Below are 26,390 nucleotides of genomic sequence, written 5' to 3' on the forward strand. Positions count from 1 at the left end.
CATTTATTTGTTTAGCAGACACTTTTTTAAAAAAATAGGAAGTCAACAAAATTGAGTAGACATCAGTTTGGGGACTGCTTGGGAAACAAGGGTACAAAATTGATTTCCACAAGTTGACAGCTCAAAACAAAATAAAAGTGAGTTACAATTCTTAGATTACAAAAGCTAACATCTAATATTAGGTTGACAGAAACTCACCAAATGAGAGAGTATTCCAACATGTCTTAAACACATTTAGGGAGTCATCATTTCAAATATAGGTGGGCTGCTCATTCCATCAGCTAGGAGCTACACAGGAAAATAGTCTGGACTGAAGTTTAACACTATGCAGTGGTGGTATCACCAGACGCTGTTCAACAGCAGACCTGAGTGGTCGAGTAGGAGCACAGGACATCAGAAGTGCCTATATATATATATATATACAGTATATATATATATATATATATATATATATATATATATATATATATATATATATATATATATATATATATATATATATATATATATATATATATATATATATATATATATATATTTATATAGATATATTTATATAGATATATATAGATATATATTGTGAACCCGGCCCGGACACAGACAGGCAGACATGTTGATTTCCACCACCACACGTTTATTTTCCAGGTGCGGCGGAAGTGCTTTGGTAACAGGTCCTCAAGGCATTGGGGCGCCTCCTGGTGGTGACCATCGGCCCCTGCAGTGCGGGGCTTCCATACCCTCAACCTGTGGCCCCCAAAACAACCAGGGGGGCCCCCATGTGGCAGGGTGGGCCCCATGTGATCCAGGGTCCCGGCCGGGCAGACCCACATCTGGTCCCTCACGGTGTCCCGGCGGGTCATATATATATATATACATATATATATATATATATATATATATATATATATATATATATATATATATATATATATATATATATATATATATATATAGGCTCAGACCTACTGACTATTCTGTAGGTAAGCACCAAGGATTTGAATTAATGTGTGCTGTTAGAGGAGACCAGTGTAGTGATCTGAAGAGAGAAGTGACATGTGCCTGCCTTGGCTGGTTGAACATCAGGCATGATGCTGCATTTTAAACCATCTGCATAGAGACACATGCTGGTGCTCCTGCCAGCAGAGAAAGTTACAGTAGTCCGGCGGTGACAAGACCAGAGCCTGGACCAGAGGTTGTGTTGCATACTCTGTCACATGTGGTATAATCTTGGGGATATTGTATAGACTTAATCTGCAAGACTGAGAGACAGTAGCAACATGGTCCTTGAAGAAGATCTAGTCTTTAATCACCACCCCAAGGTAGCATACCAAAATGGCAGGTGTTAGTGGTAAAGAACCAAGTTGAATAGAGATAGGGTGCTGAATAGATGGATGATCTGTGATAACAAGAAGGTCTGCCTTAACAGGTTGAGCTTTAGATGGAGTTCCTTCATCCAGATTGTAAATACCAGTGAGACATGCAGAGATTCTAGCTAAGATTATGTAGTCATCTGATGGGAACAGCAGGTGTAATGGTGTTTCAACAGCATAGCACTGATAAAAGAAACCATGGGACAGGATGATAGGGCCTAGTGAAGAGGTGTATAGGGAGAAGACGAGAGGGCTCAGCATCAATCCTTGGGGCCCCTCTGTGCTCACCTTATGCACCCTTGACATCTTTCCATACCAGGACACATGGTAGGATCTGGTAGAACGCAAAGCAAGGGGGCAAGGAGGATCTTGTGGTTAACCTGCCAAAGGCAGAGGAGATATCTAGCAGGATAAACACAGATGATATGTTGGTAACTCTGGCCTGCAGTGATGTACTGTCAACCATCCACTGCATCTTCTAAGGCTCTTTAATAAACAATATCGTTATTCCCATACTGAATAATTAAAGAATATCATTATTAGTAAATTGATTAAATAAATACAGATCATAGCTTCCTTATATTGTAATATTTGACCATCCTACCCTGTTTAAATCTTACCCCACCTGGCCCCAGGTGTATTCGCTTCAATTGCAGTTGTTTCACTGTTTGCCATCAGGAACAGCTGTTAAACAAATTAAAAAGAAATAAAAAAATATATAAAAAATAAATACAAGTTGAAGTAACCACTCTCAAGGTAAAACTGAAACTGTAAACTGTAGTAATTCACATTTGAAGCTGCATAGAATGTTTCTCTGATTTAAGATATACAAGTTCACAAATTCACCAATGCCTCTCAAATGGAGATTCTGAAATTTCAAAAATGTGCACAGCACACTGCATTGAAGTTATGTCAACACAAATTAATGTGACACATTCTCTAGAAGAATAAGTGTGCCTGGTTTCAACAAAATGAGTCCACTGGGAGCTGAATTGTTTCATGCAGACAGATGGACAGACAGACATACAGCAATGGCTATAGTAGAGGCTTTTCACATTGTAACTCAAGGGGCGTATGCTCCTGGAGAATGTGTTATTTAAAAACTGAAGGTCTAATAAAACTACTTCCCTAGTGCTCATGTTGGAAGTATTAAGACAAATAAAAATGGTGTGTACTTACATCAACTTCCTATGTAACCCCAGCAACATATTAATTATTGATTATTCTTCACCAACTTTGGCTACAAATGTTTAAAACATTTATTGGTTATATTTATAATGGAAATAGGCACAGTGGTCAAACCACTGAACTGTAAACCATTAATGACAATCCTACCATTAAAGTCATGTCAAGTTCATTGTCCCACAGCCTCCAAAGCCTTGACAAAATCGTACAAACACAGTTTTGGTGCAAACAAACAATTTCATTTTACAATACCTTGCACAGGTCTGTTTTTCTCCAGTACACAACTATAACAAATGTCACTTTCCCTCCACTTCTCCCAGGTTAACTTGGTCTAACTCCTCTCCCGATTCTGACCATACTGACGGAGGCGGCCCCTTTTTTGATGGACCCTGGAGTACTTCCTGTGTCAAGGAGTAGGCATTCTAGGAACAGCGGCTCTCCGCAGCAGACCCCCTGCTAGCACCCACAGATCCCAGCAGGACTACTCCAAGGGACTGTAACTTCCAGCATTCCTTGCAGGCATATGAATGGGCATACTGGCCCATGACTGTTGCTACCCACTGTGTCTGGGGAGCATGTAGTCTTGGGAGGCCCTACCCCCCTCATCCATCCAGTACACTGACCGCCCTGCCAGGTAAAGGTACAGGATTTATTCTGGCTAGAATGTCAGCCCAGCTTAACGGTCCATCACAGTACATCACAGTACAGCAGAACACATTCAATCACCACCAAGCACTTAACAAGGATGTGTTTTACACTGTCTCGGTGCCTGAATTAGAAATGGTGAAGAAATCTGATTCAATTCCTGTCCTGTATATATTGCAGAGTCTAGATGTGGCCTGAGAATTTACATAAATATTTAGCTTATGCAGAATGCATGTATCAAGTATGTACTGTCACCTAGTGATTGTGGTAAGGTGAAAACATGGATCTCAGTATGCTTTGTTCTGCGGAGGCTCTTCAATTTTCTACATTTTAAAAGAAGAACTCATTGTCTAAATATCATGCAGAAGGTCTAAATCATTACATGTCTTTACTTTTTCTACTGGGACTTCCTCCACCTCCATTCTTTGAAGAATCCAGGTACACACAGGAGTGCAGAGTGGTGGGACTGTACTCTTAGTTACTTTGATGACACCCAGTGTTTAGAGAACTTTCAAATTAGACAAATAACATTTAAATATCTGTGCAAATATCTTTTTCTTATAGCTCTATCTTCGTTTAATATGAAAAAACTGAATCAGGTCACATCAGAGTGGTAGTGTAAATGAGACATTTAACATGTGAAGTCATTTTCTAACCAGCTAATCCAGATCAGACCACATGGAGCCTATCCCAACTAGCATAAGGGAACAAGACAGAAACAAATCTTGGGTAGAATGCTAGTCCATCGCAGGGTGAACACACACACCCACACACCAAATACACACTAGGGCCAGTTTAGCATTGACAATTCACTTAACCTGCATTTCCTTGGACAGTGGAAATAAACCCTCACAGACATGGGGAGAACATTCAAATTCCATGCAGGGACGTGAACCCTGGTCCCCTTACTGTGCGGTAGCAGCGTTACCACTGTGCAACCCGCTTATTTAAAATTCTACATATATAATGTATAAAATTTTTAACATTGTGATTTGTAAGGAATGTGTATAACAATATGATTTTAGTTTAGGAAACAAACCTGAATTAAAAAAAATCAAAAAAGAAAGCATGCTGCATGTTATTTTTATAACACTCTGGCATTAATGCTAGTCATATTTGCTTAGTTATTCTACTGTGTATCAGTCTGTATTTGAACATGTTCTAGTTTCTTAGCTTCCATAGCAACGTACCTCCGGTTATTCTTGTGCTCATGAACTGAAGTAAATGTGCCATTCCTGCATTACATTTTCTAATAAAGCATGAATCTAGCAATGTTTTATTAAAAATTCTAAAGTTTTGACAGCATGATTGAAACGTGAATAAATGATCAGTAAATCTCTGCCTAAGTGAAGTCAAAACAAAGCAATGTATATTTCTGAGAAATTTAGTATAGGCACAACATAAACTGACAGATAACAACTGAAGCAGCCCACACAATAAGTGTATTCAGGCAATTGGCGAGTAAAAATTAATGCAATTTATTATGATCTTAATGAGATTCAATAGTAGGTTGTGACTAGGAAATAAACAAATTGCAAATAATATATATTTAAATAAATAATATGCAAAACAGAGTTAAAAAAAAACAAGTGAGGGTACAAATATCCAAAATTGAAAATACAATTAATTTAAAACCTAAAACAACTGAAACATAACTGAATTCAGGCAGGTTACCTTTTATACCAGAAAGAAAAGAATGAATGCCTAATAAGATACAGAGTCTAGAAACAAAGTGTATAACAAACAGGGAGATTGTTTAGGAGAGGCAGAGTCTTTTAAAGCAGAAAATGTAAATATTTTGTGTGCATTATTCCAGTCAAGATCAAGGAGTATGCTTCATGAACTAAGGAGAGATAAGGAAAAGTGGTCAGTCGTAGAAAATTTACCTATATAAAACGGCAAAATGTCTGACATCCATGCCTGGGCAAAATGTCATCTAGTGTCCACAAGAGGGCCGCAATGTCTGATGAATAAAAGCAACAAGAAGCACAAAGAAAAAGGGACATAAGGGCTAGCATATCCAGTGAACATGAATTCCTACGTGATCGAAGCAGACAGATTTACCATTGTACCACTGTGTCTGTTTTAAAAAATGGGTGTTTCGCTATGCTAGCTTAATTATATTCTTGAGATCACACCGTCAGCCATGAATCTAATGCAAATCAAGTAAGCTGCCCAACTGCAAAGCACTGCACTGTCACCTAAGAGAAAAGTTGCAGAACGTCATTGTAAAATTGTTGGTTCCCTGGCTTAAAGTTTTTATTTTATCATTATTTTTGTAATTTTTGAACTCTTTTTTTCAATATTATGTGTTGAATATATAAGTTGTCTAAATATACTCCTTATGTTTTATGGCTGGAACCCCAAGAGGCAGGGCCTTCATGACATCACTTTATATTGAAAATGCATATTACTTTACTGATTCCCTGCATTCAGTAACATAGCTACATTTTATCAGTTATAATTAGGTTTTCTATAAAATATGCATCATGTACCATTATATTAAATAAGCATTTAACTGTAATCTTTCTTCATGAAAAGAAAATGAATGTCACAGGTAAAAGGTACTGTCTTTTAGGTTTGCGACACAGAAAATCACACGACAACAGTTAACATCTCTGGGGAGGACGTGGGTTTAAAGACATGCCCCCTCTTGTAAACTCCTTTAAAGACTAACAGCAATTTTTACGTTATGCTTCTTAACAGTAAATTGTATTCCACACAGGAATGTAGGTACAGTATTTCATTATTACGTTTTAGTCAATGCCTGCAATTTAAAACATAATCTTCAAAACAGATACTAACATATTTTAATCTCAAGGTAGAGGCAGTGAACCTCCAAGTGGATGTAAGAAGGAAAATATCATAGAGAAAGCCTACCAAAAAATATCCAGAGCAAATCCGTGAGCAGATAGAATGAGATGTTAGCAGAAGCTCCAAGAAGGTGGCTTACAGTGGATTCATAAAGTATTAAGACTTTCCGCACACTTTACTAAGTCTTAGATTTTTTTAATGAAAAATTTTGCTTATTTTCCCATCAATCTACACTTAATATTCTATAATGACAAAGTCAAAACATGTTTTCCGAAAGGTTTGTAAATGTATTAAAAATCAAAAACTAAACTCTCTCATTTAAATTAGTTTTCAGACCTTTTGAGGCAGGACTCCAAATTGTGATCTTGTTTGCTTTAATTATCCTTGAGATGTGATTAGAACTTGATTGGATTTCACATGTGACAAACTGAATTGATTGGAAATCGTTTAGACAATTTTTAGATCTTAATGATAAAACTGCATTGAGGCTTTGATCAGAGCAAGACGATAGATAGATAGATAGATAGATAGATAGATAGATAGATAGATAGATAGATAGATAGATAGATAGATAGATAGATAGATAGATAGATAATTTCTAAAACTTTAAATGATCCCAGGAGCACAGTAGCCTCAATAATTGTGAAATGGAAGATGTTTGGAACCATGGGCACTCTTTCTAGAGGTGGCCATCTGGTCAAATTGAGTAACCTGGCAAGAAAGATCTCAGTCAGGGAGGTGACCAAGAAGGCAATGGTCATTCTAACAGAGTTTCAAAAGTCCTCTACTGAGATGGAACCTGTCAGAAGGACAGCCATCTCAGCAGCACTCCATCACTCAGGTTTTTGTGGGAAAGTGTCTAATGTACTCTTGGAATTTACTTAACAGCATTTAAAAGACTTTGAAAGCATAAGGAAAAAGAGTCTCTGGTCTGACAAGACAAAAATTGAACACTGTAAGCAGAGCTCCAAGCACTAAGTCTGGCAAAGTCCAGGCACTGCTTATCACTTCCTTAACACCTAGTGATGACAACATCATGCTATGAGGGATGTACTCAGAAGCAGGGACAGGGAGACTGGTCAGAATTGAGGGGAGAATTAATGCAGCCAAATACTGAGGGGTCCTTGAAGAAAGACTGCTCCAGAGTGCATGTTACCTCAGACTAGGGCTTTCAACATGAAAATGATCCGAAGCATAAATACAAGACAACACTACAGTGGCTTCAAGACAAGTCTCTGACTGTCCTTGAGTGGCCCAACCAAAGCCCAGACTTAAACCCTGTAGAACACCTGTCGTCAGAACTGAACATGGCAGTTTACAGGCACTTCCCACCCAATCTAATGGAGCTTGAGGGGGATCTTGAGGGGGAAGTTTGGGATAAACTGCCCAATCTGCAAAGCTTGTAGAGACTTACCCAAGAAGACTTGAAGCAGTAATCATTGCCAAAGAGGCTTCTTCAAAGTACTGAATTAAGGGTCCCGAACACTTAAATGAATGAGAGGTATCAGTTTTTGATTTTTAATATATTTACAATTGGGTTCATCAGACCAGATAATCTTTTTTCCTCTTGCTCTCAGAGTCATTTAAATGTTGTTTGGAAAAATCCAAGAGAGAGTTAACCACTCCACTATACAAGCTTGATTGAAGGAGTGCTGCTGAGATGGTAGTTCTTCCAACGGGTTCTCTCATCTTAGCTGAGGACTTTTGAAGCACTGTTAGAGTGATCATTGGGTTCTCCGCAACATCCCTGATTAAGGCCCTTCTTGCCCAGTTATTTAGTTTGTCTAGACAACCAACACTAAGAAGAGTCTTGGTGGTTCCAGAGGTCTTCCATTTCACAATTATCGAGACCAATGTGCTCCTGGGAACCCCTAAAGCTTTAGAAATGATTTAATCCTCTTACCCTGATCTAATCCTCACCACATTTTTTTCATGGAGGTCTGCAAAGATTTTCTTGGATTTCATGGCATGGTTTTTGACATGCAGTGTGAATTGTGGGACCTTATATACATAGGTGTGTGCCTCTCTAAATGACATCCAATCAATTCAATTTGCCACAGGTGGACTCCACTCAAGTCCTAGACACATCTCAAAAATAATTTAATCAAACAGGATGCGACTGACCACAATCTGAAGTACCACAGCAAAAGGACCAAATACTTATTGTAAAATAAACAGAGTAACAACAGAAAAAGGTTTGGGGTAGCCACCCCATATACTTGTCAGTACAGGCAAAACTGAGCAATCAAATCACAATAGATCTTTAGGGAGGGGAGTCTAAAACAGAACAGAGGTATATAATGAAAATGTGGCCATCATACAGTCAGGTGACAGGAAGTGGCGAGTTCACCGGGACTGGAAGCTTTTCTGTTAGTCTACAGTGGGAAAGAGGAAAAAGATTTAGAGCACAGTGCCAGCCCCTGGTCTGGTGAAGAAACATAATCATTCAAGGAATTAAACTGTCTCCCATGTGCATGTGTCTGAAATTATATAAATGAGAGATTTCAGTTTTTGATTTTTAATAAAATTGTAAACCTTTCTGAAAACATGCATCACTCTTCCATTATATGTTACTGAGTATAGAACAAACATCAGATTTATCCATTTAAAATTAAATCTATACAACACAATAAAGCATGCAGATTGTTAATTGGGTCTGAATGTTTTTTGAATCCACTATACATCGGATGCTGCTTGTGTTTTAATCCTTAACGCATTTAGTGTTAAAGGCTTGCATTATTGTTCCCAGGGGACGGAAAGCAATCAAAGCCTGTATTTTAATAGCTAAAGATGCAGCCTGGAAAGTCTGCATTGCTATTATTATCAGTTTTATCATTCATCACAAATGTAAGGAAGCAAGGTTAACTTTATACTGAAGGATTCCAAAAGATGTCTACATGTTAAGTTTTTATTTTTTATGGTCTTTGTAATGCCCAGAGAGACATATTAAGTGGCAATCTTAAATATGTGAATATGTTGGTGCTGAAAGCCCAACACTTCTGATTAGGGCAGACTGGCAAAGTTCAAGTAAAATGTGGCCAGACACAGATAGGTGGAAAAGGAGCCTGAAGGTGCCAGCAGGGCAGGTACCACTATTAAGGCAGATTAGGCATTCAGCTTGGGCGCAGATCATAAGGAGGGTGGGGGGACCCAACCGCATGGGTTAGCTACCGAACAGTTGGTTGGCACACTAATAAGCTTGGCCTACGGCACAAAATAACCTAGCACCAGCAATGGGTACCAGGCAGGGTGAGAGTCAGTCATGGGTGCACAGGTTGTGATGCAAGATTTTCTTGGTCCAATACCCAAACAAGGAATATTGCTCAAAAGTGAAGATAAGCTGTTAAATTCTCTTTATTTCTTAGGCCTGCGGTCTTCATGGGAGCTGCACTCATGTCACTGTTTCTGTTCTCCATGTTTCAGTGTTAGAACAGAAATGAAATGGAGGGGCTTTCAGTTACATTATTTTGTCCATCAACAATTAAGATTTAAAATCTCACAATTTAAATAAACAATTGCAAATTGGACCAAGTGAAATTTAGAGAGGGGGAAGATGACTGGACATTAAATTATGAAGGAAATCCTACAATGGCTTTTTCAAATCATATACAGTAGTATTGAAAAAATAGACCATGAGTAGGAAGTACTGACTTTAAAGAAGTATCGTCAATATTATAATAAAACGCAGTTCCTTTGAGTCACTGGCATGGGGTGGGAGAACATAACTGGTAAAAGTGCATTGCAGGCTATTTTTTGCATTAACATCAGCTTCTTCAGAGCTATTCAGCTGTCAGCTGCTTTTTGCGGAAGCTCACGAGCTTTCACTGTGGGCAAGCTTCTGGTTTGTCAAAGGGAGTGTGAAACACACCCATTGCACCGTAGAGCCCCTGCAAAGACGCATATGTCTGCCGCCAAGGGGGCGGAGACGAAAGACGCGCGCGAGTGTAACGTGGCGGACGCTAGGACCTGGGGAAGGAATCCTGCTTGTAGCGATCGGCTGCTTTCAAATTTGCTGTTTTGAAGTTATTGTCTCAATGTTAAAAATGAGATGAGGACGAGTCTCTGTTGATCGAGGTGAGTTAAGACCTTTCTGAAGGGACGGAAGGTCAAACCATGATATTCCTTTCTGGTCTGTTAGTTACTTTTTCTTCAAACGACTTAGATTTGTTTAAATGGAAAATAAGCGAAACTGTCCATTCACTCGGTAAATTGCTAAAACTTTTTAACTTTTTGAGAGGGTAGTGTTATTAATGGACGACATAGGCACTGTTCGCAATTTATTCTACTTTTAATCACCGTTAATAATTAGCATTTTAGGGCGCCTCAAGTTATTTCAACTTGAAAGATGTCGGCATGTTTTTAAAATAATCGAAATGTTTAACTCATAAGGTCGCCAACGATTTCCCTTCTTTTAAGTACAGTACAAATATGCAATAATCTGAAGTCTAGTATTATGACAGTCTGATAAGTAAACCGCATTTTCCATGTAAATACTTTTTAGATGGTGGCAAAAATGCTCTTGATGACTAATCCGTCCAAAGCGATGCTCAGAAAATGAATTTAGGAGTATAAAACAATTCCTTAGTTCGTTCGAATGTTGGAGGTAGGTTTTCCCAGGTTTCTCGACACCAAGTATTCTTTCAGGAAAGAGGAAAAGAATATCGGATAATTCAGAGCCGGTTTAAACCCGTTATAACTAAGACTGTTTTGAAGTATTCTGTTAAAATAAATAACTTAAAATAATAAATGCAGCTAGAAACTAGTTACTCGAAGTTTATTTTTTTCACATTTTCTTAAGTTATTTACCTTTTGACGGCAATTAAATGTGAACCAATAAAGAAGTAGAAAGACTCCACCGGCCTGCATGTGTTCGTAGGCCTCGGCTCTCCCTTTGTTACCTAGCGCCGAAACTGGCGCCTCAAACCCGCGATGACTCAGCCGCTCATCCGTCTCTCTGGGCACACACAGCAGGGGATCTGGTAACAGCTGTTCTCTTGGCAGCAGTCGTACCAGGGAGTGCCTCCCTTATATCACAGTAACACATACTGTGCTGTATTTGTATATACTATATGCTTCTACGTACACGCGAATTGCAGTACAGCTTCTAATTTATATAATAATTTTAACAAGTCGTGTCCGCGTTAATAGCACAGTTTAGTATCTGCTTAAGGGCCGAGGACGTCATCTGTTGTCTCCAAGCCTAAAAGAAAAATTTAGAAGTCCAGGACATATTTAGGAGTAGATACTGATGTGTGGTCCCTTACAAAAGTTAAATACACTTATATATACAGGGGTGGGCAAAAGTAGGTTTACATTTGTTCGTATGGAAAAAGAGATCCAGGATATGACTGTTACAATAACTTTATTGACTCAACAGCTTTATTAATTTTATTATCTCAAAAGAATGTCACAATGGCACAGTGCATTTAGGTACAATCTCGTAAGAGCTCAAATTGCTGGTCTTGTGTATTCACAGCTGTAATTAACCTACATTTGCACACTCCTATATGTATGTACTGTATGTATGTGTGTGTATATATTATATTCTATAGATTATATGTATATGTACTGAATATTGCAGCAATCATTAATATATTTTAAAATGTTACAATACACTTCAAGGATACATGTACTACAATATCTTGCAGTATGCTAAAATGCACTGTGAAATATGTACAATATTGTAATTTTTGTATATTGCAATATTTTCTGAAATTATAAAAATATTTCTCAGTACATTTTAAAATATTAGGAATATACTGTAAAGCATATATATATATATATATATATATATATAACAACATTTTTAAATATACTGTCAATTCTAATTCTACAATATATTTTAAACTATGTAAAACTTTTCCACCAGTAGAAAATTTGCTTAAGAACTTTGTTTATGAACAGATGCTCTAATACTCCCGTTTTTATAGTTCGATTTATTTTGCTAACAGGTGATTTATTCATCTCTAGCAACTAATATTGAAAAGACGTACACTTAAAAAAAAAAAAAAAAAAATTGGTAGCACTGTAACTTTTTAGATAGATACTTTATTAATCCCAAGGGGAAATTCACATACTCCAGCAGCAGCATACTGATAAAAAAACAATATTAAAGAGTGATAAAAATGCAGATAAAACAAACATTTTTTTCTTAAAATGTCAAAGACAAAAGTCAAGTTTACCATACATGCTCTTAACGGGGATTACATCACATCATACATGTACTGACACAGATAAATTGGATTAATTCAGAAGCCAGTGTTTTAATATTTTTCAGGCAAAAACATAAGCCATAAATGATCTTTTAGAAACACAGAACTGAACAAAGAGTATATTGTATGTCTTATACACAATGCACTTACAAATATTTCTCTTAATATATTGTAATAAACGTGTGTTTGATTAAGATGACATAGTGGGTGCAGTGGTAGAGCTGCCTTCTCACAGTAAGAAGACCAGGGTTTGTTTCCCGGTTCTCCCTGCATGGAATTTGTATGTTCTTTGTGTGTTTGCGTGGTTTCCCTACCACAGTCCAAAGCTTTGCAGGTTAGATGGACTGGTGACCCTAATGGTATAAGGCAGGGATTTCCAACTCTCGTCCTGGTGGGCCGCAGTGGCTGCAGGTTTTCATTCTAACTCTTTTCCTAATCGCCGAGCAGTTTTCACTGCTAATTAACTCCTTTTCCCTTCATTTTAATAGCCCTGTTTTTAAGGATTCAGTCTTCTGAATTGATTAGTTTTTTTCATTAAAAGGCAGTCAAACAGAAATGAGATGTGAAACGAGCCAACAGATGACTAGCTAAATGGGAAGTCAAACTCCAGCCAATTTCACTCCAACCAGTTTCTTAATGAGAAGCCAATTCTTGCTGTTAATTAAAGCTGTTATTGAATATCACGACTTGTTGCTGCTCTCATTCTGCTACAACAGACTGTTGGTTTTCTGTTTTTTCTGAGATCACCGTCAAGATGTTTTGGTGACCTGAGTAGACCAACATAAGCAAGACCTTCACCTTTCTTTATTTTCAGGTTAGCTGGTCATGTGGCGGCTTGTTTTATGTCTCGTTATTGTTTGGCTGCTCATCAAGGAAAAAGAAATTACTAAGAGGTCTGAGTCATGTCAATTAAAACTAAGGCAAAACAAGTTAATCGGCAGCAAAAATGGCTCACTAATTGAGAAGAAGGTTATAATGAAAACTGCGGTCCATCAGGACCAGAGTTGGACACCCCTGGTGTAAGGGGTATGAGTGAGTGAGAGAGTGTATTCACCCTGCAGTGACTTGGCACCCTTAGTAGGGTATTGTTCCAACATTGCACCCTATACTTACTGGAATATGCTCCAGCCCCCTGTGACCCAGCTCAAATTTAAGCAGGCTTATAAAATGATATAGCGTGATATGTTTAACTAAATTTAAAAAAAAAAATCTAAAAAATATATATTTTAACTACTACTATAGTGACAATGATAGAATTACCATCTAGGTTTGTGAAGATTATTATTTGTGTCCTGTTCTGTGTGTTGTATTTACCCCATTTTTTGACACCCATTGCACACCCAACCTACCTGGAAAGGTGGGGCTGTATGATTTTAGGCTAAACAAAAAAAGATAAATTGTTGTTGTACATATAGTTTGCATTATATTGCAAAGTATGTCCAAATTATTTTTTAGGTATAATGCAGTATATTTAATTTTTTGTACACAGATGTACTTTATTTGTCCCCAAGGGGGAAATTAGAACTTTACAGAAGCTCAAGAAAGAGAAATTATATAAGGGGTGTAGTGACCAATGAACTGGACTCTGAATACAGTAGCATGGTTCTCGGTTCAGTTCCGCACTATGTGACCTGGAGTCACTTACCCTGACTGTGATCCAGCAAGTAGTTGTACTTGTTTTGAAGTGTTTAGGTGTGGTGCACATTGTAGAAGGGTGTTAAAAAATAAAATGTCAGTGCTTTGTTGAAGACTGAGGGTTGGATCTTACTGTCTGCATTGCTCAGCTCTCTGAACTTCTCCAAGAACCTCCCTAATGTACTGATAAAAAGTGACTCCTTTCAGGACTCAGTGTAACAATTGACTGTACATGTGTTTTTTTTTTTTTGTATATGTTTAGAAGGAGTGAGAATTTCATTACAAGTACAAGATTATTTCAAAGAATTCTTTTGCTGCCTTACAGAAGATGTACAAGACAATTGGCACAAACATCTGCAAGCAATGAGTACAAGACATTTTAAGCATGTGCTTTGTTTGCTTTGCAGAATGTACTCGTAGACTTGTAGACTAAGTTGCGGCAGCATAGTGCAAGACCTAATATACTTTCAGGGTTAGTAAATTTTTAGTTTCACCCAGGCACATAAAGACCCCTACTCACTCTCCTAAAGAATGATGTCAGAATGATTCAACACTTTTAAATCTGCCCATTTGGTATCCCATTTGACACTGGGTTTTTGCATGTCAACGCCATCCTGATTTGGCTTCAGAGCTACCTGGTCACTGTCTGTATGGAGTTTGCACAATCTTAAAAGGTCTGTGTGAGTTTTTCAAATGGTTCTCCAGTTGTTCTCCAACATTGTAAAGGCACATATGTTAGGTCGATTGGTCAATGTAATTTGACCCAGTAGGTATGTGGGTAAATGTGTCCTTGATGGCTTGTGTCCAATGCAGGTTTGCCTTTGACCCAGTGCTGCCGGAGTAAACTGCAGCCTAAACCATAGTTTGGTTTGGAAACTTGGCGGAATAGACAGTAACAAAATGGGATACTGGATTATGATGCATGTTACCATGAAAGGTGATGTGTAGTTTTATTTGGCTGAGTACGGGTGTCTGTTTTGGACTGTACAGTCCCAGTTAGATCCACTAGACATTATGTGGGATTAGGTAACTGGTGTTTTATATAATGAGCTTGATAACTTTATTTTCCTCTATGGACAATGTGCTGTGGAACCTTGAAAGTTACTTCATTTACATTGTCTTATAACTGTTGTGGAACGGGACCTTGACACAGACAGACGGACATCGTTTGTTCACCCAACACACGTTTTATTTTACAAATCTATTTACAAAGTTAATCAGTGCACTACCCAGTGCCTCCAGCACCGATCCCCCAAAGTTCAGGCATCAAAGGCACTAAATGCCTTTCCTGGCCACCTCCACTTCTCTCTCTGAGCTCCGTCCTCTTCCACCCGACTCTTGCTAATGAACGGAGGGAGGAGGCCCTTTTTATCCCAACCCAGATGGGCTCCAGCTGCTTCCCGGCAATCCCCCGTGTGGCGGAAGTGCCGGCTGCGCACCCGGAAGCCCTCCAGGTGTCCCCAGTCTTCTTCCCCCTCCAGCACTTCCTGGTGTGGCGGAAGTGCTGAGGTCCAGGGTTCTTCAGGCACCGGGGCGCCGCCTGGCCCCCAACACAACCGGGGCGGTCACCCCCTCGTGGTCTGGAGGAGACACAAGGCCTCCACCGGTCCTCCTGGGCGTCCCGGCTAGGCTCCACCCCCAGCCGCATGCGACACTGTAAAGAATATATTTAAACACTTGCAGCTAAACAGATTTACAGTCATTGACGGATGGTGTGGTGGGTGGCCAGGGCATTTACCAGGCCGGGATGCCTCTATAGTGGAAGAACCTGGGAAGAGAGTATATTCAGGGAATGACCTCCCCCGGAGTGATAGATGGCAGCCCCATCAGACTACCACAGGGCTCTTTGGGAGTTGGAGTTTGGAGAAGCCCTGTTGGGTTCCATGGGAACTGCCAGGGGGCGTTGCAAGAATGGCTGAGCTCTTTGGTGCAGCACTTCTGTCACACCTAGAATTAGTGCCGGAAGAAGATCACCAGGCACCTGGAGCACTTCCAGGTGCCACTATTCCAGGAGCCAGAGTCAGGAGAAGGTGAAGAAGATTGCTGGAGGAGCAGTGGGGGCAAAGAGAGAGAAGAGAAAGAAAAAAGAAATGTTTGTGCTTTAACTGTGCTGTGCAGGTGGGAAATGAGGGAAGGTGTTTCCCTTGGGGAAAAATAAATAAAACACGTGCTGAATTTGTGTCCTGTGTCTGTCTGTATCGAGTTTGGGTGGCAGGAGCACCCTCTGCAGGCCACAATGGATAGATGTAAAGTAGTATGATCTTGCCAAATAAATTATGTTTACAAATGTAGATGTTTCTTTTATCTTTTTTTTTTTTGTTGTTGGGTTATTAACACATCTGCGTAATTTCACAAACCTGTTTTTGTAATTTAAAACAGCATTTGAAAAAAAAAATATATATAATTTTGATTCCTATTTATTTCCAGTCTTTCCTTATAATTTGTTGCCTCCATTGCCTGTAGCAAAAGATGATCAGGAGCTGGCTTTAAATATATATTTTCTGCTATTTTCAGGGTACTTTGTCAACATGTATTCTAGATGATCCCATTTACTGATTATTAAATCATTTAACTTCCCCTTCCACAAAGCAAAATCTAACAAACCTGTGGATATGTAATTCTGCTTGCAAATTCAGTAATTGCTCTTCCAAGGTGTGTGTATATCTTAAAAGTGCTTATTTTTTATAGACCACACAGAACTTTGTATCTTATTACTGTATGCTGGTTCATAGTCATCACTGTGAAAGAATAATTAGTGGGTTGGGCCACCTTTATAATGCCTAGTTTGCTTGACTTGTGTTGTAAAAGACATTATTTTGGGGGAAAAAAGAGATTCCTCACTTATACTGAAAACAAAAAAAGTTTGCCTGGAAGGAGCTAAATGTATAATAATTTTCATTGTCAGTGGAGGAAGTAGAGCACTATTAATAGTTTTTACTATTTCTAAAGCTCATGAGGGGAATTCTATTAAATAGAGTATTTAAAGTATTTTTCATCACAATGTATTAATCCCGAGGACAAGTATCATGATTTATTTTTTTGGTATATCTATAGCAGTGCTATTATTTCTGGTGTGGGATCTGTAGGGAATGTGGAAGCAGCACATTATATTGGTACTTGCATACAAAATGTATTGATTTTACACTATTTGATTTTGTTTGATTCCACAAATGGAGCAAGCTTTAAGTAATAAATGTTCTATCCATGTTTTAAGTTGCACATTTAATTTGGGTGCATTTGGGTTTTACAGTGTTACAGTGAAAAGCTTACTATGAACCACCTGGTTGTTAAGCAGTGTCCTATAAAAATGAAGTATTTTGGCACACTACAAATTAAAACTGTCTCTCCATTTGAAGCTGACGAGGGCTTGAAGACTGATTTATACAGAATTTAGAACTCTCTGTGCTAATTGTAACTAAAGAGAATGAAGAAGAGAAAGAAATGTTTGCAAAATTGTTTTGTGATATTCACTTGGTAGTATTTCTAGTTGAATGTGATGCATCATTTTATCCTGTTTTGACTGGCCGCAGTTCATCACCAAGTGAAGTGTGAATCTGACCTGATTTACAGTGAGGCTCCACTTGGCAAAGAAAACAAGGCCAATGTCCTTAAAACCAAAAAAAAAGGTATCACAGGACTCCCTATAAATGGCTAATTATGTAAATCTTTTATCAGTATTTGAGAATATCCTACAACATGTACTGCTTGCGTATTAAAGTTTTAATGGTTTATTGTGAACGTAGCAAGTTGTTGATTTTTTATGTACCTCATGGAAATGACCGTGCATTTAATTTAGTGCCCAGAATTTTAAACATACACGATAGTTTAAAATATTCCAATCTCGGTTATTGTTTGACAGCTGTATTACAAACAATAAGGGCTCACCTCCATAAGGCCTCACACAGACTTAAATTTAGACGATGTGCCAATCTTAGTGTTCTGTACCATAAGTGAGGTTTTGCAGGATTACTGTGGAGACTACTGACATACTTAAAATTATTTTCCTTAATTTATTTCTTTTTGTGTGGGATAAATTGAGTAAAGTGTTTTTATTATTGTGTATAACCGGCACATTTTTGTTTGTAGGGATATGAACCCCCTTTAGCTTTCAGCTTTAATGCGAGTCAAATAACAAGTTAGAAAATGTATAGGTGACAGTATAGGTATAGGTGAAAGTTCAAGTGCATCCAGAAACTTAACTGATTTGAAAGTTGGAGTTTGTCTATTAAATGTTTTTGTAATTATGAATCTTAATCAAAAATAATAGAATGCAATTGTGTGAACTATTAGACTTTATTAAATTGACTTCAATAAGAAAAAAACAATCATAGAAAAAGTAGCAGCAAGCAACATCCCCCACCAACCTACCAAAATCACCCTGTAAATGGAGTCCCTAAAGCTTTGAAAGTTTCTTATGCTTGAGTAGAGACACAACCAGTATGAAAACAAAGACAATAATGAGGAAGGGGAAGAATTAGGGAATACAATTAGTAGCAATTGTCTGACTATTTTTGAACATATTGTTCATACTTCAGCAAGGGTGAGCAATGTCACAATATTGAGCAAATCAATGAACAGAAAAAGTCCACAACACTTGTGTTCTTCTGTGATGTAAATTTAGAGATGTTCAGTCGTGCTCCCGATTCTGTAAAAACTCCTCACAGCAAGTTTAATAGTAGCATGATACTCTGAATATCCATTCACTGTTGTGTGGTTAATTTCACCTGCTTGCCTTTGGGATGTGGGAGGAAAAATGGAGTATCAGGTAAAAATACAGACATGGGGTGAAAATCAGAATTTGTTACCTGGACCTATCAGGCAGCATCCGCAAGCACTGCTCACTAAATATATATTTTGGCATTCCTATCACAATTATACAAAGTGTTTTCTGTTCTCTTTTGCTGTCCGCAGTTCTTATAAGAAAAAGAAGCAACATTTTTAAAGGCGCTTAATCCTTATGAGATCTCATGAAAATCATTTGGAAATTAAGTGTGGAAGCATTTCCAATAGCAATTCTATATTTTTTTGGCAATATCTCTATGCAGAGCCAATTTTCTTTGTTTTCAACTTTAATGCTTGTTTACGTTGAGTTATATAATTAGTGATCTCTCAATTAACAAACCTCCTCAGTTCCAGCATTATTTCTAGCAGTTCTTTTTTTTTTTTTGTTCTTGTATATTTATTTTTTTGTTTTGTTGTTCATTTAGTTTTAAAATGTACTAGCAAGAGGAAGTCTAAATTTAGATGCCCTCGCATAGCAGCTGGATATTAGTAGAACCTCTGACATGAGATTGACATGCAGCTATTTGCTTGAAAAGCAGTGGCTTTGTTCTGCACAGCTTCAAAAGAAAACAGCCAGAAATATACACCTACATAATCTGTTAAATTTAAGGTCCTTAATTTTGTTTTTAAAAGGCAAATCCTGTCTTTTATGGTTTTCTGTAAATATCTGCAAAATCCCCCTGTCAGTAGTTAAGGGCAGGTTATATTTTCACATGGGCATAGATCTGTGTGCTGACAAAGGACAAGTAAAGTAACATTCTTCCTCCTCCATTAATAGCATTACTCAGCTCTTTCCTTATATACTTGGTCCGTGTTCTTCTTCTGGGTATTGGTTAATTTCCCTAGTCCTTATTTGCTTTTGATAAGGAGCCCTGAGTCTAGTGGTGTTAGTCAGTAAAAATAAAGAAACATCAATGCTTCTTTTTATCTGAAATGTAAATAAAAACATGAGCTGTTCAGATTGTGAATATTCATAAATGTGAGAGGTGTTGATGTTCAGCACCTGTTTACATTACTCCAAGAAACCCAAACATCTTGCAATCCATTACTCATGGGAGCGCTGGTAGTATTTGGGCTAGAAGATGAGAAGTGGCCTTATGGTCAAGGAGTAGGAGTAGAAACCACTAAGTCACAGGTTTATTCAATACTTCTTTAGCTCACTTTCTGTTTCTTTATACCACGTGAAAACCAGTTAACATATTTGTATCTGGGGCATAGATTACATACATGTGTGAAAACTTGTATTGCAGTCACTCTTGCATATCTCACCTAAGAGGCATTTTTTTCCTTGAAATGTACTCTTTTTTTCTTCTTGAACCTATAGACTGTCCATTGTGACATCACCTTGGCTGAGGAATGGATTCGTGCTCTTCCAATGCTGGCCGACAGACAAACTCAGGGTCTCCTCTCAGTCCAGGGAATATAAGCTAGTCATGCTGGGAGAAGGTGGTGTTGGGAAAAGTGGTAAGTACGATTGGCAGTAAAACCTACATAAATAAAAGGAGCTGGTATCCGAGCCCAGTACATTGGTGTGACTGTTACATTTTATGTTATTAAAATGATTTATATAATTATCTTGTCTGCAGCATGTTCATATTCCTGCTAGTGTCTGTGATATTGTATCCTTTGGATGTTTGAGACCTTGTAATGTATAGAAAGCAGGTGGTTTACTTTTGACAACTCCTGATTTTTAATTTCTAATTTCTTATTTTTGCAGTAGTGTATATAGGGACTGGAATGTAATTACCAGCCTGCTCCGTTTCTCATATCCCATTGATGTGCATGCTAGGTTAACCTGTACATCTGAACTGGAATAGTACGAGTGAGTGTTGATGAGCATGTGAATGACTGTACCCTTCAGTACACTGGGAACTTGCCTGGGGTTGGTTGCTTCCAATTGCCCCTCATTGCTAGGTTGGGGTCTGCTTCCCTGATTTAATAGGATTTGGGACAGGTTTAGAAAAGTAGTGGATAAATATTTCAGTTATCTATTCTGATTAATGTTGTGATGATCTTACTTTATTAAATTGTTCACCATATTTTTTAAATAGGAGTAAAGTGTGTTCCAAAGTGGACTTTTGGTACGCGTCTGGTTACACTTAAAATTATTTTACCTTTGTGCTAAATCTGCTTTGTATACGAAGTGTTTTGAGTTTCATTTATTAGCAGTCTTAGGTATTTTTTTCCTTATAAAAGAGCAGCAAGATTTGCAGCATCTAATTCTCCTGTCATTTTCCCCCAAGCCTGTTGCTATGCAGCTACCTATTGCCTAGCAACAGTGGATCAAGACCCTAGTGGGGGCGGAAAGACAGCAGGTTGCATGGGAACGAACTGTACCTGGAGCAGGTGTTCCTGGTTTAGAGCTGGACTTAATGCTAGTTCATATTGTTTACTTGTTCAGGTATATTAATCTCCAGAGCCCCTAGCCTGGCTAATTTGAGATTTGATGGAAACTCAAAAGATCTTGAATAAATGGCTTTTAATCTAGATGATTTCTTTCTGATACCATTTTTAAGAGTCACAGTACTCGTTGGTTTACTTGATGGAAAAAATATACTGCAAGGACATTTATGTCTACAGTTGGAGACGTGCCACACCAAATTAATTCTGTGCAGAATTTTAAGCAGGTTGCACTGTTCAGCAGTCTGGCCTGTGTCAGATGAGAGCAATGTTTGGCTCCACCTACAGACTCAGACCTTTCATAATAGGAGAAGAAAATTTGTATCCTGCTTATCTTAAAAAACAGAGAGGTATAATTTGGTATGAGGGGTTAGCTTAGGTTTCAAAGTGGTAGAAGATCTGTATCTTTATTTTTTTTTAGTATTATTTGGTTACTGATAAATTTTTACTTATTTGATTTCTGCATGCTACGCTGTCATTAAATTTGCCAGTTTCCCATTAAAGTGGTATAAATGAAAAAACTGCTTGGCTCTAACATGGTAGTAGCTGTGTGTGTGTGTGTGTGTGTGTGTATAAATGTATGTGTATATACATATATATAAAAAGTTTTTTAATGTACTTATTGAGGCCAATCTTGACAAATCTTTCAAGGTTCCATTTATCTTTTTTACAGCAATAATTATGCAGTTCATCAGCCATAGGTTTCCAGAGGACCATGACCCCACAATTGGTGAGATTAAAATTATTATATAATAATAATTCTTTGAATGGGTATATGAAAAAAATATCTGAAAAATCTCCGCTTATAACAGCCTTTTGTATCTTTAATTTTTTTTTTTTTGTCTTTTTCTGAAAGCATGTATTCATTATAGTTTAGAAACTGAACTACTTCATGAAAACATCACCACATGTAAATATTGTATTAATTGTCTGGAGGTCATATTACAACCCCAAATCAGAAATGTTGGGATGGTATGAAAAATGCAAATAAAAAAAATACAATGATTCTTAAATTTAGTTTGGTTTGTCACAAAAAACAGACGCAAGAGTCATAAAAAGGTTTGGGGCAGCCAGCCACGGGTGTAATATTTCCTGGCTTCAAAAAAATAAATTGTTCACACTGATGCGCTCAGTACAGAGCGGAACTAATAAGTTAGGGTAAATATGGTGGCTTTAAAGGCCAGCAAGGGAATTGAGGTCATGCAGGGTGGAAGTGGAAGGGCCCTATTCTATAGGCTTGGACCCGGACATGTCATCAAAAGGGCCTTAACCGGAAGGCTCATCGTTCATGGGCTCCACACCGGAAGTGACATCATCAGGAGGCCTGGAACAGGAAGTGATGCCACCAGGATGCCCGGGAAAGGAAGTGACATCATCAGGGCCAGGCAGGATTTCCCGTGAATGGTGTGCAGGAAAGTGAGGAAAAAAGGTCCGCGCACTCTGTCACCCCTTGGTCTGGCGTGACATTACTGTCATTTAGACTCTTTAACTGCCTCCCATGAGCATGTGTGTGACGTTTTATTTCATTGCAGACAGTTTGAACCCAAGATATTTCATGTTTTGTCTGGTTGACTTCATTTCATTTGTTAATATAAATCCATTCCTGTATTTCATCCCTGCAACTCATTTAAAAAAAAGTTGGGATGGGGGCAAATTAGGGTCAGTAATGAGTTGAAATAATGGTGCGATTTCAAATAGATGATGTCAACAGGTGATTGTAATCATGACTTGGTACAAAAGTAGTATCCACAAAAGGCTGTCTTTGACGCACAAAGATGGGCAGATTATCTCCAGTTTGTCAACAGACACGTGAGTAAATTGAAATGTTTAAAAGCAATGTTCCTCAAAGAAATATTGTAAGGGATTTTTCATATTTCTCCCTCTAAAGTGCATAATATCATTAAACAATTCAAGGAATCTGGAGTAATTTCCAGATCACACCTGTGATCTCCAATCCCTCAGACAGCACTAGTTAACAGTTGTCTCTCATCAATAGCTGATATAACCATGTGGGCAAGGAATTACTTTGGCAAACCTTTGCCAAGCACTACAATACGGAGTTACATTAACAAATGTCACTTAAAACTTTACTGTGCAAAAAATTAATCATGTTCAGAAGTAGTGTCCGCTTTTCTGAGCTTGGAGGCATCTAGGATGAACCGTCACACAGTCAAAATGTGTATTGTGGTTAAATGAATCAATTTTCCAGATCTTTTCTGCAAGAAATGGAAGGCATGTGCTCCAGACTAAAGACAAAAAAGACCTTCCTGATTGTTATCAGCAACATGTCAAATAGCCAAGGTCTGCAATGGTATGGGGTTATGCTTCTGTGATGGCAGCGTTAATGCAGAAAAGTACATGGAGATTTTAGAGCAACATATGCTGCCTTCAAGATGACATCCTTTCCAGGGACATCAGTGCATTTTTCAACAAAACAAAGTAAAACCACATTCTGCACACATTAAAAGGCATTGCTGCGGAGGAAGAGGGAATGAGTACTGGACTGAGCTGCCTGCAGTCCTGAGTTGTCTCCAATATAGAATGCTTGCAGAATTTTGAAATGAAAACTGTGACGACGACCCCATACTGTTTTTGCAGGAAGAATAGGACAAAGTGACACCTGAAATGCTTCATTGCTTGGTATTCTCAGTGCCAAAATGTTGCTATTCTTTACCACAACATTTAAGTCATTACAAAATGGCAAATGCTTTACCGTCCCAAATTTTTTTGGAGTGTGTTACAGGAATGGATGTATATTAACAAATTAATTGAAGTTGACTGGACAAAACATATCTTGGGTTCATACTGTTTGCAATAAAAAAAAAAAGTCAAAGAAAACTTAAGAATCACTGCATTTTTTTTTTTATTTGCATTTTACATGCTGTCCTGACTTTATCTGATTTGGGGGTGATAGATTATTGGAATTTACAACACTTTACAGTATAGCAAGACAATACTACTGCAGACAGATTTATGTTGTTGTATCCATACTTTCAGAGGATGCATACAAAACTCAGATCCGAATTGATGATGAGCCAGCCAACCTGGATATCCTAGACACTGCAGGGCAGGTTAGTACAAGATGTTTAATATATTCAGAAATCAGAATTTTTGATGACAAGTGCATAATATAATCATTTTCCCCAAAGACTGATCTGTATATTTGTGACTTTGCCACACTTGCAGTGTTTCTGTGGTGGTGTTCTATTTGTTTTACTTACTCCTAACATTGTATAGGTAATAGTACTTTTCTTTCTTCCAGGCTGAATTTACAGCAATGAGAGACCAGTATATGCGTGCTGGTGAAGGTTTTATCATTTCTTATTCTATCACTGACCGACGCAGCTTTCATGAGGCTCGAGAGTTCAAACAACTTATTCATCGTGTTCGTAGAACTGTAGACACACCTGTGGTGTTGGTGGGGAATAAATCTGACCTTGTTCACCTTCGACAAGTGAGTCTTTCATTTTTATTATGAACAATAACTGCATATACAGATGATAGCTTTACTGTTACCTGTTACACAAATACACACTCAAGGCAGGTAGAATCATAGATTGAGTAAGCAAACCAATTAGGATATAAGCACAGTAGCTGAAGCATAAGTGTACACACTACTTTAAGTAAGCTCAGAGCCTAAGCACAATGATACTGCGCCAGTAATGGTGGACTGCATGAGATAACGTGCAGTGAATACACTTATCATTTTCATACTCTTTCTCTGAACGTTTAGCATTCATTTGCTCAGAAGTTGTGCTTGCTGCTTCCTGAGCAGCTCTTCTTTTCTCCACCCTAGTGGCCGGCTTCTTCTCTTCTTTCATCAGCATCTTTTCACATTAAAACTGATTAAGTCAGTACAGTATTTGTGTTACAATTACTTAGTACGTTTTCCTTAATTTTTCTCTTAAGTCTGCCTCAAGAATGATTTAAGATATGAAGTGGTAGGGGAAGTGACAGCGAAGGTGGTAGGGATGAGAACAGCGCCTGTATGCATGCTGGCTTCTGCCAAGAGTTGATTCTACAATAAAATAAGAGGAATAACCTTGGAGGTCAATTATCACCCTGACAGCGGATAGTAGACATCACATACTATATGTGTACCAAATTTCAGGTCAGTTGGTTAAAACGGTTTGTGAGCTACAGGTGATTTAAAATCCTGGACAGACAAAGAAACAGCCATGGTAGTGCATTCCAGTATATTAGAATATACAATATACACTTGAATAAGTAATTTTTAAAGCCTTACAATGTATTGTTTAAAATGAAGGCAATTTGGGATTAAGAAAATGGGTGATTTTTAGCACAAAGTGGTGTATATAGAGTGTATGTTCTGATCATGGATATTAAAAAATATAATTAGGACAGGCATGTCCTGCTGAGTCAGTTAGTCTTCCATAAGCTTTGATCTGCCATCCACAAAAAAACTTCACATATGCCTTTTCAATTTGGAAGAGCCAGAAATAGACATACTTAGAATAGACTACAGTTTAGAAAGGACTGATCTAGTTATTGACTCGTGATTTCATAAATAGGCATGTTGATGCAAGTAGTTGATAATACCTTTTTTTTCATTACTTGTAATTTTAAACTCTGTTCAGGGTATTCAGAGGAAGGATCATACCATGTGTTGAAGTTGCGGATAGCGTCTGTAGAGGTGTATGGGCTGATAAATGCCAACAATGAAATAATACCTCTTTAAGAAAACTGAAAAACTTTCATAGAGAACATTTGCAAATGTTAGCCATTATAAGTATTCAGTCTTATCATTTGTTTTTGCAAGTCTGTATCTGGCTCATAAGAGACAGTTACTCATTATTCACTTTCCTCACTGCCACTTGGTAAAAGAGCAGAGATTTCTATTTAGCCTTGGTCTAACTACAGTGTGATCCACTTTGTGATGTAATGGCATTCTGTCAAACCAGTTAATGCACCAAAATAATTTAAAGACCTGCTGAATTTTTTAAACTGTTGAAGTCAGCTCTTACTAATAGTGGTCTCCTTTGTATTTCTTAATTTATGCATTTTTAAAATGTGTTCTTTCCTCTAGTTTGTAGCAACTTTAAAAAAAAAAAAATCAAATATCGGATTTAAGCATAGTTTTTTATATGAAAGCATGATTAAAAGATCAAAAGATGCTTGTTGTCCAGTGCTGAAATTAAGGGACATAACTCCATGGGAATCTGAACAGGAGTGAGTGGGTAAGCAAATTTAAAGATGGAAGTGAATTCATTAATAATACATACAAATGTATTTGGAAAGTAGACTACATACTTGTAACATACTGTATATAGGGATCTATACTGATGAATAAAAGGTTGGACAAAATCTTTGCCCATTTTAAAAACAA

At 37.8% G+C, this 26,390-nt stretch overlaps 1 protein-coding gene across 1 annotated transcript in view; it reads left to right on the plus strand.

Annotated features, from left to right (window-relative positions):
* The first annotated feature begins 9,978 nt into the window (after positions 1-9,978).
* The window catches only part of rit1 (Ras-like without CAAX 1), a 35,081-nt gene continuing 18,669 nt past the window's right edge, over positions 9,979-26,390 (plus strand). Inside the window, exons 1-5 of the mRNA XM_039767757.1 lie at positions 9,979-10,088; positions 19,968-20,107; positions 21,717-21,773; positions 24,041-24,114; positions 24,306-24,497. Coding sequence (XP_039623691.1) covers positions 20,077-20,107; positions 21,717-21,773; positions 24,041-24,114; positions 24,306-24,497 — 354 coding nt within the window. The 5' untranslated portion in view covers positions 9,979-10,088; positions 19,968-20,076. The remainder of the gene's footprint in view (positions 10,089-19,967; positions 20,108-21,716; positions 21,774-24,040; positions 24,115-24,305; positions 24,498-26,390) is intronic.

Source organism: Polypterus senegalus, chromosome 1 (genome assembly GCF_016835505.1).
Source record: "Polypterus senegalus isolate Bchr_013 chromosome 1, ASM1683550v1, whole genome shotgun sequence".
Lineage (NCBI taxonomy): Eukaryota > Metazoa > Chordata > Cladistia > Polypteriformes > Polypteridae > Polypterus > Polypterus senegalus.